The sequence below is a fragment of the Corapipo altera genome, unplaced genomic scaffold, assembly GCF_003945725.1.
Source record: "Corapipo altera isolate COAL_440 unplaced genomic scaffold, ASM394572v1 1, whole genome shotgun sequence".
Lineage (NCBI taxonomy): Eukaryota > Metazoa > Chordata > Aves > Passeriformes > Pipridae > Corapipo > Corapipo altera.
In genome coordinates, this window is record NW_020884873.1 from 4,524,917 (window position 1) to 4,539,198 (window position 14,282).

Sequence of the window (14,282 nt, forward strand, 5' to 3'; positions counted from 1 at the left end):
TGAGTCTAGCTAACTATGTTTTGAATTAGTCTCCAGAGGTTTAATGGTTCATTTTTAATAGAGGTGACTGAACAGGTTTTGGCTTGTTTTGCTGTTGGTAAATAGTTTCTTCACCAAAATGAAAATACTTATCCTGCTCTAAATAATTTTTTTCCAGACGTTAACCAAAATGCCTTCCTCAGTTTCTTTTCCCATTTTTGTCCAGAGAAAACAGCTATAATGCTCTAGACAGCTCTAGCATATCAGATATGAATGAAAAGAGTATTTTTTGTGCAAGTACGTGTTTCTGGCATTTTTGTGTTAATTAGGTATCATGATGTTAATGTACTGTTTGTCAGTGTATATTTCTACATGGCAACACACTATGAAAGAGAATGTTTTTCCTTCTCTCAAGCACTGAAAGTGCACTGAGATTTCCAAGTTGGTTTTTTTACTGAGAACTAAGTAGTATCTGTTGGGATCTCTAGCTGTAAATGCTGTTTAAACACCCAGCTGGTATTTATGATTATTTTATTGCTGCCTTATGGCCAGGAGATGCTAAACGAACTGTGTCGAACTTCCTCCTTGCTTTCCTTCCTTGACCCAATTTTTTTTCAAAGCTTCCTTTAATCATGAATCCAGGGTAAGGTCAAGACATTTGCAGAAAGAGCTGTAGAATTTGGGGTTGCCTGTTTTCAAGCTCAGAATTTGTTTGACCAAATCTCTAATTGCTTTGGTTAGAATCTTGCCCCATGGATTGTTCTTTTGCCACCCTTTGCTAGGTGACTAACAGCAACCATTCATCACTGTGCTCCAGATAATTTCAGCAGATGAATTCAGTTTTACTTTCCCCCCCATCACCCATCATGATCAACATAACTCTGCAAGATGTTCTGTGCTGACATGCTTTGAGTCAGGCTAATCCTTGTCTTTCAAGGCTGTCAACATGTCCTTGCTACCTCAAGCCTCCCAAGTTTTGAGCATTCAAACCCATCCCTTGGTTACCACTCAACGCTGAAAGTGCCTGAAGTAGCCAAGTCTCCATGTGCTGAAAAGTCTAGAAAGGAGCTGGCTACTAACTCACATAAAACTCTTTCTAGGGTTATGTGGGAGTCTGCAGCATTTCTCAGTGGGTCTGAAAGGTGTCTGGAGATGCTGAACACACACTGATGGTACCAGCCAGGGCTGAATCTGCCTTTTATGCCAGGAAGTAGAGACAGAGCTCTGAAATTGGGGACTGCCTCTGAGATTCTCACTGAGAGGAGCTGAACGTGTCTACCATGTTTGAACCTACCTGATTACCACAGAGAGGTGCTTTCTACTGCTGGAGTCACTCTGTTGGCATGAAATGATCACATTCTGCTGATTTAGGAGGGCTGAAGATCACTCATGTGTCACTCTCATGTCACTGGCAGGCAAATGGTGGGTTCCCAATGGAAAGCCTGAGCTGGGCATTGCTGTAGGTATGCAAGGCTCATGCTGCTGCTCCTTGGCTTTTGGGCGACTTCTCTACCAACTCTTCCAAGCTCTGGGCACTTCAGCCATAACCCCAGAGGGCTGGGACACCCCACCAACTGCCCATGTCCCACCTGGGGGTATAAACCCCAATGTGTTTTCTTCAAAGACCCAAGCACACAGTTCTGTGTGGGCACACAGAACCATAGAATATCCTGAATTGGAAGGGACCCACAAGGATCATCAAAATTCAGCTCCTGGTTCTGCATGGGACACCCCAAGAATCACACCACATGCCTGAGAGAGTTGTTCAAATGCTTTTTGAACTCTGTCAGGCTTGGTGCTGCAACTGCTTTCCTGAGGAGCCTGTTCCAGCGCACAACTCCTGCTGGGTGAAGACCCTTTTCCTTATATCCAAAGTAAACCTTCCCTGATACAGCTTTATGTCGTTCCCTCAGGTCCTGTCCCTGGTCACCAGAAAGCAGAGACCAGAGCCTGCTCCTCCACTTCTCCTGAAGAGGAGGCTGTAGACTGCTGTGAGGTCTCTCCTCAGTCTCCTCTTCTCCAGGCTGAACAAGCCAAGTGACCTCAGCCACTCCTCGTATGGCTTCCCCTCTAGACCCTTCACCATCTCCATAGTCCTCCTTTGGACACTCTCCAATAGCTTTATATCTGTCTTATATTGTGTTGCCCAAACTGCACACAGGACTGGAGGTGAGGCCGCAGCAGTGCAGAGTGAGACAATGATCTCCTTCGGCCGGCCAGTGATGCTGCACACATGCTGATACAAAGCTGCTGCTTTGGGAACGGCGCTGCTGGCTGGGGTACGCTCTGCTTTTGGGTTTGCTGAACACACCTCTCCCCACCCCGAGTTTGCTACGTTCTCCAAAAAAAAAAAAAAAAATCTTAATCCAACATTTTTGCGCGTACTTCGCAGGGGACGTACTTTGTGCAGAATGCACTTTGACTAGCACGGTGATCCCGGCTCCGGGGCTCCTTGGCTTGAGCCCGGGGGACCCTCAGACACGGAGCACTCGGGGGGCTCCGCGGGGAGTCACGAGTGGAAGGCAGGGTGGGATGCAGGAGGCCGGGCGGGGGTCGGTGCCCGCCAGGGCGCGCTGGTGATCGGCGCGGCCGGTGCTGGGGGAAAAAGACCGGCGCCGGGAGAGAGAGAGGCTCGGTGTGTGCCGGCGGCGCTGCCCCGGAGTGGGACCTCCCTCTCTCTTTCACCCCTCGTCCCCTCCCTCCGCTCCGCTCGGCCGGTGCCCGCGGGTCGAGCGGGAGCGGCCGCGGCGCCGGAGCAGATCCCCGCAGCACTCGGGTTGCCGGTGCCGCTCCCCTCCCTCTCTCCCTCCCCCCTCCGCGTCTGGGGGGCGGGCGGAGGGGCCGGGGCACCCCCCCGGGCCGGGGCGGGGTGGAAATTTACCGGGTCCGTCCTTAGCGAGGGAGCGAGCGAGGAGCTCGGCGGGAGGCGGAGGGAGGGCGGGGAGCGGCGGAGCATCGTCTGGCGGGGAACGCGAGGGACCAAATGACTGTGAGGACGGGCGGCAGCCGCCACCGCCGAGACAGGAGCGAGCCGCGGCGCAGCGGCAGCAGCGCCGGCAGCAGCCCCGACCCCCCCGGCCGGCTGGGCGGCGATGGCGGCGGGCGGCCCGCCGGGCTCGGGGCGCGGGCGGCGGCGGGGCTGAGCTGAGCCGGGCTGAGCTGAGCCGGGCTGAGCTGAGCCGGGCTGAGCCCGCGGGCGCCGCATGGCGCGGGCCTGATGCCGGAGCGCGGCCCGGAGCCGCGGCGGTGCTGCGGGAGGAGGATGAGGATGGCGGGGCTGCCGTGGAAGTGGCCGCGCACCCGCCTGCCCGTGGGCGCCAGCGCCCTGGGCGTCTTCGTCCTCTGCTGGCTCTACGTCTTCCCCGTGTACCGGCTGCCCGACGAGAAGGAGATCGTGCAGGGGGTGCTGCTGCAGCAGGGCAAGGCGTGGAGGAGGAACCAGACTGCGGTCGCCCTGTTCAGGTACCGCCGTGCGCGGCCCAAGGGCAGTGGGGACGGGCGCGGAGCCGCGGGCAGGCGGGGAGCTGCCGGAGCTCTCCCGGGCGCCCTCCCCGCCCCGCCGAACCCCAAACTTTATTCTTTCCTCCCCGACCCTTTGTTTTTTTTCCCAGCCCTGCCCGCCCCTCTTGCCCAGCAAAACTTTTTTTTGGGTGGCTCCGTTTGCTGCGGGGACGAGAAGGGGCTCGGCGCGGGGGATGGAGGCTTATTCTCGCAGGGATGCCTTTCCAAGGGGGCTGAGATTTCCGAGGCTTGCGGCGTTGCCCGCACAATAGGATGCTTCTCGCTTCCCGGACAGCAGATGCACCGGCAGCCCCTGTGACTGCTAACAAAGCCCGGGGCTGGGAGCCCGGCTTCCCTCAGAGATGGGCACTGCCAGGTTGCTGCCAGGGAAAGCTCGGCTTGTGGAGCTTCCTTGGGATGCGTAAGGGAAGGTCTGCGTGGATGTGCATTTCGTGTCAGCATCCCCGCTCCGAGGAGCACTTGAGAAGCACCGCGCTGGTCCTTGACTCTGCGGTTTATTATAGAAACCACGTGAAAAGGCACCTTTTTTTCTCTTTTCTTCTGACGTGGCTGGGAAATGGCGATAATCCTTGGAGCCCATTTCACCTTACCCAGCTGCACCGGAGAGGAGGAATGTTGCAGTCAGGGTGCCGCTGATAGCGGTGGAGAACCGGGTCTCTGCAGCGGGGAGGATTTTTTTGAGTGGCCCTGCCTTAAAAGCGTGTGCAGTGGGGATTCTCATCCTCGTAAAAATTTCACATGTGTCTGAGTAAAATGCAGACAAGTGGAAGAGAGGCAGATTTCCCTCCTTTTCCCGGAGGGAAGCTGGGGTTTCTCCCTGTCCTCCGAGTAGAAAATTAAAGATCAGAGTAAGTGGTAAACTGGAAAACAAACAACCCCCCCCAAAACCCCCTCCCAACCCTCTTTAGTAAAAGCTAGAATGAATCAGACCCAAATTCCAAGGGCCTTATTGCCCCTTTTTATTTTTTTCCTTTGTTTTTAAGTAGTGTACAGTTTTATGTTCTTCAGTATTTTTTTGAATGTATTTGCATTAGCCATGAACGGGAACTGACATGTGATTGCTTAATGTCTTGCCTGCTGGGATAACAGAAACTTTACAGTTCTTCCAAGCCTGCGGGAGACATACACAATGATAGGTGATAAGCAAGGATGTGTTAATATTATCTCACTGGGTAGGCCTGGTTGAAGTCCTGTCTTTAATACAGAACTAGCAATAAGATACGGATGCATGACCCTTTTCCTAGAACATCTAACTAACACTAGAAACTAGCTTGATCTTCTTGCATACTAATTAATCCTGTTGTGCTACAGATCCCCATTTAGGGGGTAGAAGAATCCAGATTTTAAAAAAAATTACCCTGATAGATGATATAGGAAGGAGTTTGGTCTATTATTTTTCATGTTTGTAAACCAAATATTGTTTGAAGATTCGTAGTGCTGCTGCAGCTTCAGTTTACAAAGCAGTTTTAGACCATTTCCACCACGTGGTTTAGTAACAAAAACTCTGTGTGGTTCATCAGCTATTCCACTTGCCCATATGTTTCTCCGCTCTCCAGGCATAGTGATAATCTCAGAGATGCTACTGAAGAGAGTCTCATGCAGTAATAGGACCTATTGTTTCTTATCCGTGTCTGTTGATGAGTTGGTGCAGTGCTAAATACAATGAGCTTTAAATCAGTCTCTTTCAAAAAATCAAGTTTTTAAGAGAAATTGTACACTGCAGATACGTAGTGAGTATAGTATACTATATGATTCAAATAGTTGTGACATAGAGCTCTCTTTTTGCTGCATAAATTTGCTTCTTATCATGATAGAATGTTTTGAAATTGAAGTCCATGTCAGGCAGGCTGCTGTATATTTGAGGTGATTAACAGAAACACTGTCTCAGTCTTTGCTCTGGTCCTGCTGTCTCTAAGCAGGCTTGCTGTAAAACCTCCAAATTTCACTTTCTGCTGGAAACTGCCTGTGAATGTGAGCCTCTGAATAGGAAAGGAAGGACAGAGCTTCACAGAAAACCTGCGTGTGGACTTTCAAGTCATGTGTGTTTCCATAATAGTCTAATACTAAGTGGGCTTTAATGTATTGTTAATATATTATTTAAGAAGAGTGTCAATTGCCATTCTCCCTAGTCTCCTTCCAGATTCTAGTTACCAAACAATTTTAGTTTTACTCAGTTTTTGAAGCATAAATTTTGAATTAGTCTGTGCTAAAAATCTATATGCAAACTTTCACATTACTGCTTTGTGTAATGTGGTGGCATTTGTGGTATTGTACAGGTGTTTGAATAGCCAGGTCCTTGCTGGGCCTGCCAACACCTGATGGGTTTCTGCTCCTTTGTGGACTCCTACTGTTGAAGTAGATAAGTATTGTTGAAGTAGATGCTGGGTAATTAACTTGATCAAATAATATTTTTCAAACCTCAGAAGGGCTACTACCCCTTTGCCTTCTGTACCTGGATCAAAGACATCATCACTAAGTGACTTAGCAAGGTCAATGAAAGCATCTGGGTAATTTGGAGTAGTTTGAGTTGAATTCTGGCAACCAAGTGCCAGTAGCTCCTCAGTCTTCACTGCCCCTTCCTCCTCTCTGAACAGCCAGAAACCTTATGTAAAGATCAGATCTGTGTAAACTCTTGTTAATGCAAGAACATAGACTGTCCTGGTCCTTGTGGAATAATTCGATGAGGGTTTTGTGTTCGAATAAGAATTCCCAGAGCTGGTTTTCAAATAAAAATACCTGTGTAAATAGCCATGGATTGCTCTTTTGAAGTGTGTGGTGTCTTGCTGCAGCTGTGACGAAGGATAGTTTGTGGGAGTAGCAGAATGAGCAGGATTAAGCCTTTGTGTGTGACACTGTGTTTAAAGCATGCTCTCAGCCTGGACTCTGCATGCGTGGCTTTTGTGAGAGGTCCTGGCATGTTGGATGGGGCCCTGAGCAACCTGGTTCAGTGGAAGCTGCCCCTGCCCATGGCTGTGGGGTTGCTTGATGATTGTTAAGGGAATGAGATGATTGTTAAGGTCCCTTATACCCCAAACCATTCTGTGATTCTACAAGTGCACTGAGTCGTGCTGCCAGCAGTGCAGTGGGTGTCAGCACGAGAGCTGCCTGCGTTCTTCGATGGAAGGACATGTGTTGAAAAGCCTGAAGATGCATCTGAAGTTGCATTAAAAGTTGATTAAAAGAGCTATTGGTCCTTTCCTCAGCTGAAGGTAGGTTCCTTTAAAGTCCTCAAATTCGGGGCATTTGCCATTGTGAGCACAGCCTACCAGGCATCTATCTCTAGTGGCATCCTTTAAATTTCAACTCAGGAGTGGCCAAGGGTAGTCAAACTCTCCGCTGTGGAAACATCTCCTGTCTGACAAATGCTGAATAGTCTGTCAGTCAGATGGTAAACTGCTTGAACTACAAAGTGGTTGGAATAGGAATGAGATTGTCATTACAGTCACTAATAGCTCACATGGCTAATTTGCCTACAATATAATGGCTTGTCATCCTCTGAGGTGGTTAATGTTATTGCACCCTAATTGTTTTTACAGATTGCTCAGGGTTTTTTTTAAGAGCCTGGGGCTGCTGAAATTACTTAGGCAAAAATGTTGTTAGTTGTTGTCTGTTATTTGTTGAAGTAAATGACATACAATAATACCTTTAGGATGGTTTTATTTAAAATGTTGCAATTCATTAAAGGCATAGCTGGATCTTTTCGTCCACCTTACAAGCTCCATACAACCACAAATCCCAAGCGCTGTTTGTTTATATGACACTTTTGATTGGGGTGGACCTCCTCTGAGGAGTGACTTTGCTTGGGGCCAGTGGGCTTTTGACTGTCAGGAGTCCCACCAAAGGGGTTCAGTGGTGATTAGTGACTTAGAGGTTCTTCAGGAAGAGACAGAACAATCTCTGCATGGCAACAGAAAGGCTTCCCTTGAGGTTCAGACTGTGATCTTGCTTCTGCTGCATCAATTTTGTGTGATGCTGAAAGATCACCCAGGGTTTATTCTGGGGGCGACTTGGTTAAGCTGGTGGAAGATGTCCCCTGTGAACTCACTGTTTGTGACCTGCCTCCAGTCCAAAGCATCTGCTACAACTTGACTCTGCTCTTCCGTGATGTCCCCTCTGTCCCTCAAGCCAAGCAGGCCATGCTCACCTTGGCAGGTGGCTTTTTCCCTCCCTTTCATCAGGCGTGGCCTCTTGTCCATTTTCCACGGACAGAGTGGAGAAGCTACTGCCCTGAAATCACACAATGGGATCAGTGGCCGAACTGGACGGGATATCCGGACATGGCAGGCTCTCTGGTGCTTGCAGTGTGGATGTGGACAGACTGTGTGGAGCCTTTCGCGTGCCTTGCAAAAAGAATGCTCTGTTGCCTCTGTGTGCTGTGCTGGAGGGGCTCTTCCGACTGTAACCTTCCCTGCCAGCTGCTCTCTGCCAGCTGTTCCTTGTCTGTACCTTGAGTGCAATCACAACGGCCGCCGAGGAGCTTCCCCATGTGCAAATCCTTTTTCATTCTGGATTGTGTTAACACACAATTCCAGGTCACTTCCCCGTCTGGGTGAGATGAATGGTACTGCCTAGTCAGCAAGGGTTTCTTTAGTTCAGATGGCTTTTTTTATCTTCTCTTTTGATGTGTTGCAATCCTCAGTGGAGTATTTCAAGACAAATCTGAGATTAAACTTCATGTTGCTCGAGTGAGAGTTAGATAAGAGTTTTGCCCTGCTTAAACAGCTTTATCAGATGCAGAATTATGCCTGCTTCTCTCACTGAGACATGTGAAGGATGAACTTAGGAGTAGAGCTGGGAGGTGCTGGCTTAGGTTAGTTCTGCCTCTGTGGCCTGTGATGCCCTGCCCTGAAACTAGTGGATACGCTCACATGCTGTGCAGTGGCATAATCCAGCTGATTTTTCTCTCCTGAGTAGGTTCTGCTACCACCTGGCTGTGTTTTTATCAACATTTTGCTTGATTTTTTTTTCTGGTTGTATTTGCTTCATTGGTGATAAGTGTGTTGTAATTTGTGGTTTCTTAGTATCTGTAGCTGAGGTGGGAAGTTGTTTTGGTGAAAAGGTACAATTTGAAGAGCAGGTTAAGGATGAGAGGAAAGAAACGTTCTTATTCCATGTTATTATTTGAAGGCTGTGATGAAGAAAGCAAGCTGTAGAGGGTTTTGGCTCCATATCTTTAAGATCTTTAGGTGTCTTTGGATACCTGGATGACATGAAAACTATGAGAATTAGTTATCTGAGTTAGCTCACTGTGTCTTTGCAGATGAGGGCTGTGCTGGCAAGATAGGAATTGACTTAAATTCCGAAGTTCCAGCTCCTGATACCCTCCTTCCTTGACCCTAAGTAGCATTTTCCTACAGACTTGATCCATGATCCCCATGAAGCAGTCAGTTGAGATCCCTGTTTCTAATGTCTTGCAAAGATGTAGCCAACTCCCTGAGGCTCTTTTCCTGTTAGCTGGGAGCATCCAAAGGCCCAGAGCCAGGCACTGGGGAACAGGAGGAACAGAGACTTTACTGGAATTTAGGTTACCCAACTAGGGCCCCAAAAGTCTGGTATGTACATACACAGACACTGCTGGATTTGTGTATTTTTACATCTGTGCTTTCCTTTTTAACGCCGTAGAGTGGATGGAATGGGCACTGACTTGTCCATACAATACAGTCACTGGTGATTTATTCTTCTAGTTGTAATTTTCGTCTTCAGAGCAGCTGAGAGTGTTGCTCCCATTTGACGTGTGTTCAGTGATATATATTAAAAGACCTATGGAAAATGAGTTGTCTTTCCCCCTTTAGAATTTATCCTCCCACAATGTGGATGAACCTCACTGAAATGAAGAGTCTGTTTGGACTGCAGTTTTCTGTTTTTCCAGTTTTGTAAGCACCAAAAAATGCTTAAATTTTAAATCCCTTTATAACTATTAATCTTTTTTCTGTATGCTGCATGGGGTCCTCAAAATACGAGAAAATTCCTCCTAACATTAAATAATTTTAAAATAGCTACATGGAGTTAAATTCATACTGAAGTACATTAATCCATGTTAAGTAGTATTTGTAAACCTCAGTGCACGTTCAGGTTTTGTCATGTCACAATTTTTACATATAGAAGACCAGAGACAATTCTTCTGCCAAGTCTTTTAATCTTTGATAAACAGAGGGTGGGATGAGGCACTGATAAGTCATTTGACCCTGGCAAAGTCTTTTAAAGTAATTGCTACGGAAGCTCTGGGCTTCATGAAGAAGTTGTGCCTGTCGCCTTGACCTTAGTGATAGTTGAAATTTTTAACAAGATGAATTAAACCATGGAGAACAACATCCTGGCTTTGACCAGGATTCTGAAGGTCACTTTCCCACTGCTCTGTTGAAATCAGATTGTTATAAAATATTTTACGGCCAGCACAGTGGTGGGTTTTTTGTTGATGCTGTATTAAATCAAAACAGATTGGATTATTTTGACTTCTACTGTTTCATCTGCCAGGAAAATGCCTTCCTGAATTTCTTGGTTTAGAGTTTTTCTTTTCAAGTGGAGATGTGTCTACAATGAGGCTTTTAAAGCTGCTGGGAACAGCTGAATGCTGAATAGAAATGGTTAACTTTTTTGTCTTCCATGTTTCCTGTCAGCATCACTTAATTTCTCGAACAACCACCTTGTTTATATTTTTTCCTTTTTATTTTTTGCTTCACCTCTTCAGTCTGTTCCTATTCTTAAGCTGCTTGATGCCCTCCTCAGCTTTCAGGGGAGCCCCAGACTTTTTGGATGGCTCCTTTTATAATTATCTAATCAACATTCATAGCAGTGATATGAAGAACCTGTGTGAAATTATTTACTCCTTTATCTCCCTCCCCTACTGAGTTACCAGTCATCTTCTTCAGAGTCTTGCAGCTCAGCATTGATGCTTGGGGCATTTGCCATTTTCCATCCTTGGCATCCCAATTGTTGGCTATCAGGCTTTCCAGGTAAACTGCAGACTTTGCCTTCATGTATTAGCAAGATAAAGTCTCTACTCGTCAGGTTGCTTCTGCTCTGAGGATGCACAGCCAGCTTTAATTTAAAAGCTGCTGTGTAGCTAGCCTGAATTTTCAGGAGCACTAGGAAAACAGAACAGTTATTTTGCTTGCTTTCTTGTGGGAAAAACTTGCTCTGCCTATTTCTGGAATGCCTGGAGTGGCCACTGCTGTAATAGAGGATAAAAGCTTTGTATTTCCTGTCAAAGATGAAAAACAAACAAAACATAATTTTTATTATTTTCCCCCAGTGAAAAGGTTTTAATGTTTTCCTATGTGTTCTGTCTTGGCCAAATGACAGCTCTAGGAATTCTGTTTTGTCTGCTTCAATGTTTGGAGGTTCCATCATGAAGGATGTTTTCCGTGTGCTGATGGTCCTGCAGTGTGGTGTGTCCCAGTGCAGGGTGATGAGGTATCTGCTGCTACAATGGTTGGGAGAACCAGTTCAAAAAGCACTGAAATATGCAGTGAGGGAGGGTGATGCTGAATCCAAGGCTCTCTGATGCCTGCCTCTCTCAGTGAGTTGGTAAGACTTAGGCTTAATGACAAATGGGATGAAGACTCTCAGGTTACTCAGCTACTCTGAAGGATTTTTGTTCCAAGAATGCGTGTAGTGAGATTTGTCCCAGCTATGCAGATTAGGAATTTTGATTAATGGAGTGGGTTTTCCGCCTGTTAGTTCAATTTTCAGTGTGAAGAAATACCTGGGCAAGTGACAGGCTGCCTGAGTATTCTCTGGAGGAGTGATCCTTCACTTGTGGTGATGGTTTGGTGGGTACTGGCTTTTCTTGCTGCTGGTACCTGGAGACACCAGCTTGCTACTTGTGAAGTGTGTAATGCTTTCATGTAAATTTTTATCTTCTTTCTATGGCTTTCACTGAAGCATTTATCTATTCAGAAGGGAATAGAAGAGCTTTTTTTTCCATGTATAGCATTCACTTGGGAAATGAATCACTGTTCCTGGATAGTACCTTACAGTTTCACTTTGTATTCCCTATTGAGTTGCCATTTAGCAGTGCTTTTTTAAAAAAAATGTTGATAAACTTTTGATTAGTGATGGATAAATATTTTCATTACATTTCACACTCTTACATTCTTGCAAATCCTCACCAGTATTTAAATGATGGTATGTTACCATTTGTAATAGATTGTATGCTCTGTTTGGCTTAGTGTTTAAAAACATGCATGTGGAATCAGGCATGTGCCTTTGTGAGGAGAAAAAAAACACAGGGAAGGATTAACCAGTCTAACATTAACAAAGAAGTCAAAGAATGAATCTTCATCTACTGAGGCAATTCAGATTCTTACTTTTGACCAAAATTTTTACTCCTCAGGCTAAGTAACTGACTGCTTTAACCACTGTCCTTCCTCTTTAGCCGCTCTTTTTTGTTCCCTGTTCTTTCCATGTATCTTATCTTCTACCTTAGACCCATGTGGGGAGAAAAGAAATAGCCCTCACAGAGCTTGTGTGCTGTTGGCTGCTGTCACCCTACTCTGCTGCCTGTGTGTTTTCCTCCCCCTCCAGCTATATCTTGACTTTTCAGTCTCTATTTCCTCTCATCTGCTAAGCAGCACTGCTGGTCAGCAGTGCACCTCTTGGCTTTTTGTGCCCTCACATTGCATTTGCTGGCAGTGATGTTCTTTGTGTGATGCCCCACGTGATGTTGTGCTTTGGGCCCTTCTTTGCCCCACATCTCAGATCCACCCGCCCCACAGCACAGGGATCTTTTGGTCCCCTCTGCACCATGGCAGCATCTCCATGTCATCCTTGGGTGCTCCTCAAGGTTTCTGCTGCAATCGTGGGAGTCAGAGGGTGAAATGATATTTGGTGAACAGCAGCTCAGAGCACAGTGAGAGCCACTGGTGTGGAAAAAGAGCAAATCAGGATCTGGAGAAAGGCAAAGAAAAGAAAAGAGGTATCAGGCTACTCAGGGAGTTGAGCACAGGTATTTGTTACTTTCTTCTTGAAGCATCTTTTCTGCTGATGTTCATGTTCTTTAATGTTGTACCTGACCCATGCAAGTCATCAGCTTAGTGTTCAGTCACCAGGTCATGTGAAAGCTTGGTGGGAACAAGAAAGGTGGGAGCCCCAGGAAAGGTGGGAGCAGCTTGATCTGTGGGCTCTGTCACTAGACAGCAGCAGCAGTGAGTGCTGCAGTAGACATCCCTAATTAGACTGTAATCTTTAGATTACCCTTGCTCATTGTGGGTGATTTACTGCCATCCACTCAGGCAGCATTAGATTCTTGTTTGTCTGACAAGGTTCAGACTCTTTGCAGTCTCCTGTGTTGTGCCATTTACTACTTAATGAGAATGTAAAAGCCATGAGAATAAATCCATACAGGGTATGGCCATAGTATGGGATAGAAAGGAAACACAATATTCACGACGCAGGAGCAGAGGAATGCTGTTGGATCAGATGAGAATGGGAATGATGGGGTGAAGTCTCTTGCTTCAACTTGCTTAAGATCGATTCAAAAAACACCTTTTAAAGAAATACATGCTGTATTTTTGTTAGCTTTTAGACCTCTGTAGTTTTTATGATATTAATTAAGAAATGGGATGAGAAACTTAAGTCTCTCTACGTGCGTCTGTCCTGCTCTTCTGAAGCAGAGAGCTCACCTGCTAAGTTCTCAGAAAGTTTACACATCAGCCACTATTCCTTGGTTATGTGGAGAGAGGGGTTTAACATTTATCACTGTGGTGGTCTTAATTTTGAAGTATTAGGAGACCCTCAAGGGCCTCTGGAGCTCTGAGGATCAGCAGTCCAGGGGGTGTCCACCTGTGAAATTCCACCTGGCTTGGTGATGCTTAACTCCTCTTCCAGAGCAAAGCAGGAACAGATGCTGAACTGCAGATGTTTGTGGTTAGGGGCAGTTAGTGTGACTTGGGGAACGCTACAAAGTCTGCTGTTCCCCACCCTTGGAATACTTGTGCCAGCTCCTGCAGTTAGGTGAATTTGTGATAGTCTTGGTTTCATGGAATAAAAATAAAAAGGAATTTTTCAGTCCTCATAGCTAAAGTGAAGTGCTTGTAAATGTGAATGGTGGCTTGGCCCCCAAAAGGCAAATAAAAATTCATTGTGGATTGTTGTTCTTCAGATGCCTTTTTCTGTGCCTTAATCAAAATTTTGGGGGCCTGACTCGTGATTTTTAACTGCTAGGGATTGCTGTAGTGAGAATTACGTATCAGCCTATAATTAGATGCATTTTTTAACTAAGGAAACTGCAACAGTGAAGGGAATAAGAGAAACAAGACCAATCTGGGCATTCCTTTATAGGTCATATTATTGAACATTTTGTCTTGGCACCCAGCAAGCATCTAGCACAAACACACTTGTTAAGCCTTATGGACAAATGCTGAACATCTCCAGGTTTTTGTATGCCCAGTTGGATGAGGCAGTAAAAATGCACATGAGATATTTATTCTTTCTGTCCTGTTCCAGCCGTTGCCTTTAAATGTTTAAGCATATCCAGAAGGGAACAGCAGAGTGTGGAACTTCAGCTTTGCTGATCCAAAAATGGTAACGACAACAAAAAAGTAAACCTATCATTAGAGAAATCATGTGTTTTGATAGTTCTGTTTAGACAACAGAACAAGTGAAAACACTTATCTAGTGTAGTTCAGTAAATGCTAATGAGGTCCAGCATGTGATAACATGTTTATTTTTGCCTTGTGTCTTTGATGCTTTCTCTGATTTTGTTTTAAAAAACCTGGTTTGTGTTTCACATGTCAAACAGGCCACTGCTAGTGAAAGTCTTGCACTAAGAGGGTCGACTT

General features: G+C 46.1%; 1 protein-coding gene across 1 annotated transcript in view; it reads left to right on the forward strand.

The window, feature by feature from the left end:
* Positions 1 to 3,196: 3,196 nt before the first annotated feature.
* Positions 3,197 to 14,282, forward strand: part of ST8SIA1 (ST8 alpha-N-acetyl-neuraminide alpha-2,8-sialyltransferase 1) — a 114,406-nt gene continuing 103,320 nt past the window's right edge. The window contains exon 1 of the mRNA XM_027658298.1: positions 3,197 to 3,441. Coding sequence (XP_027514099.1) covers positions 3,197 to 3,441 — 245 coding nt within the window. The remainder of the gene's footprint in view (positions 3,442 to 14,282) is intronic.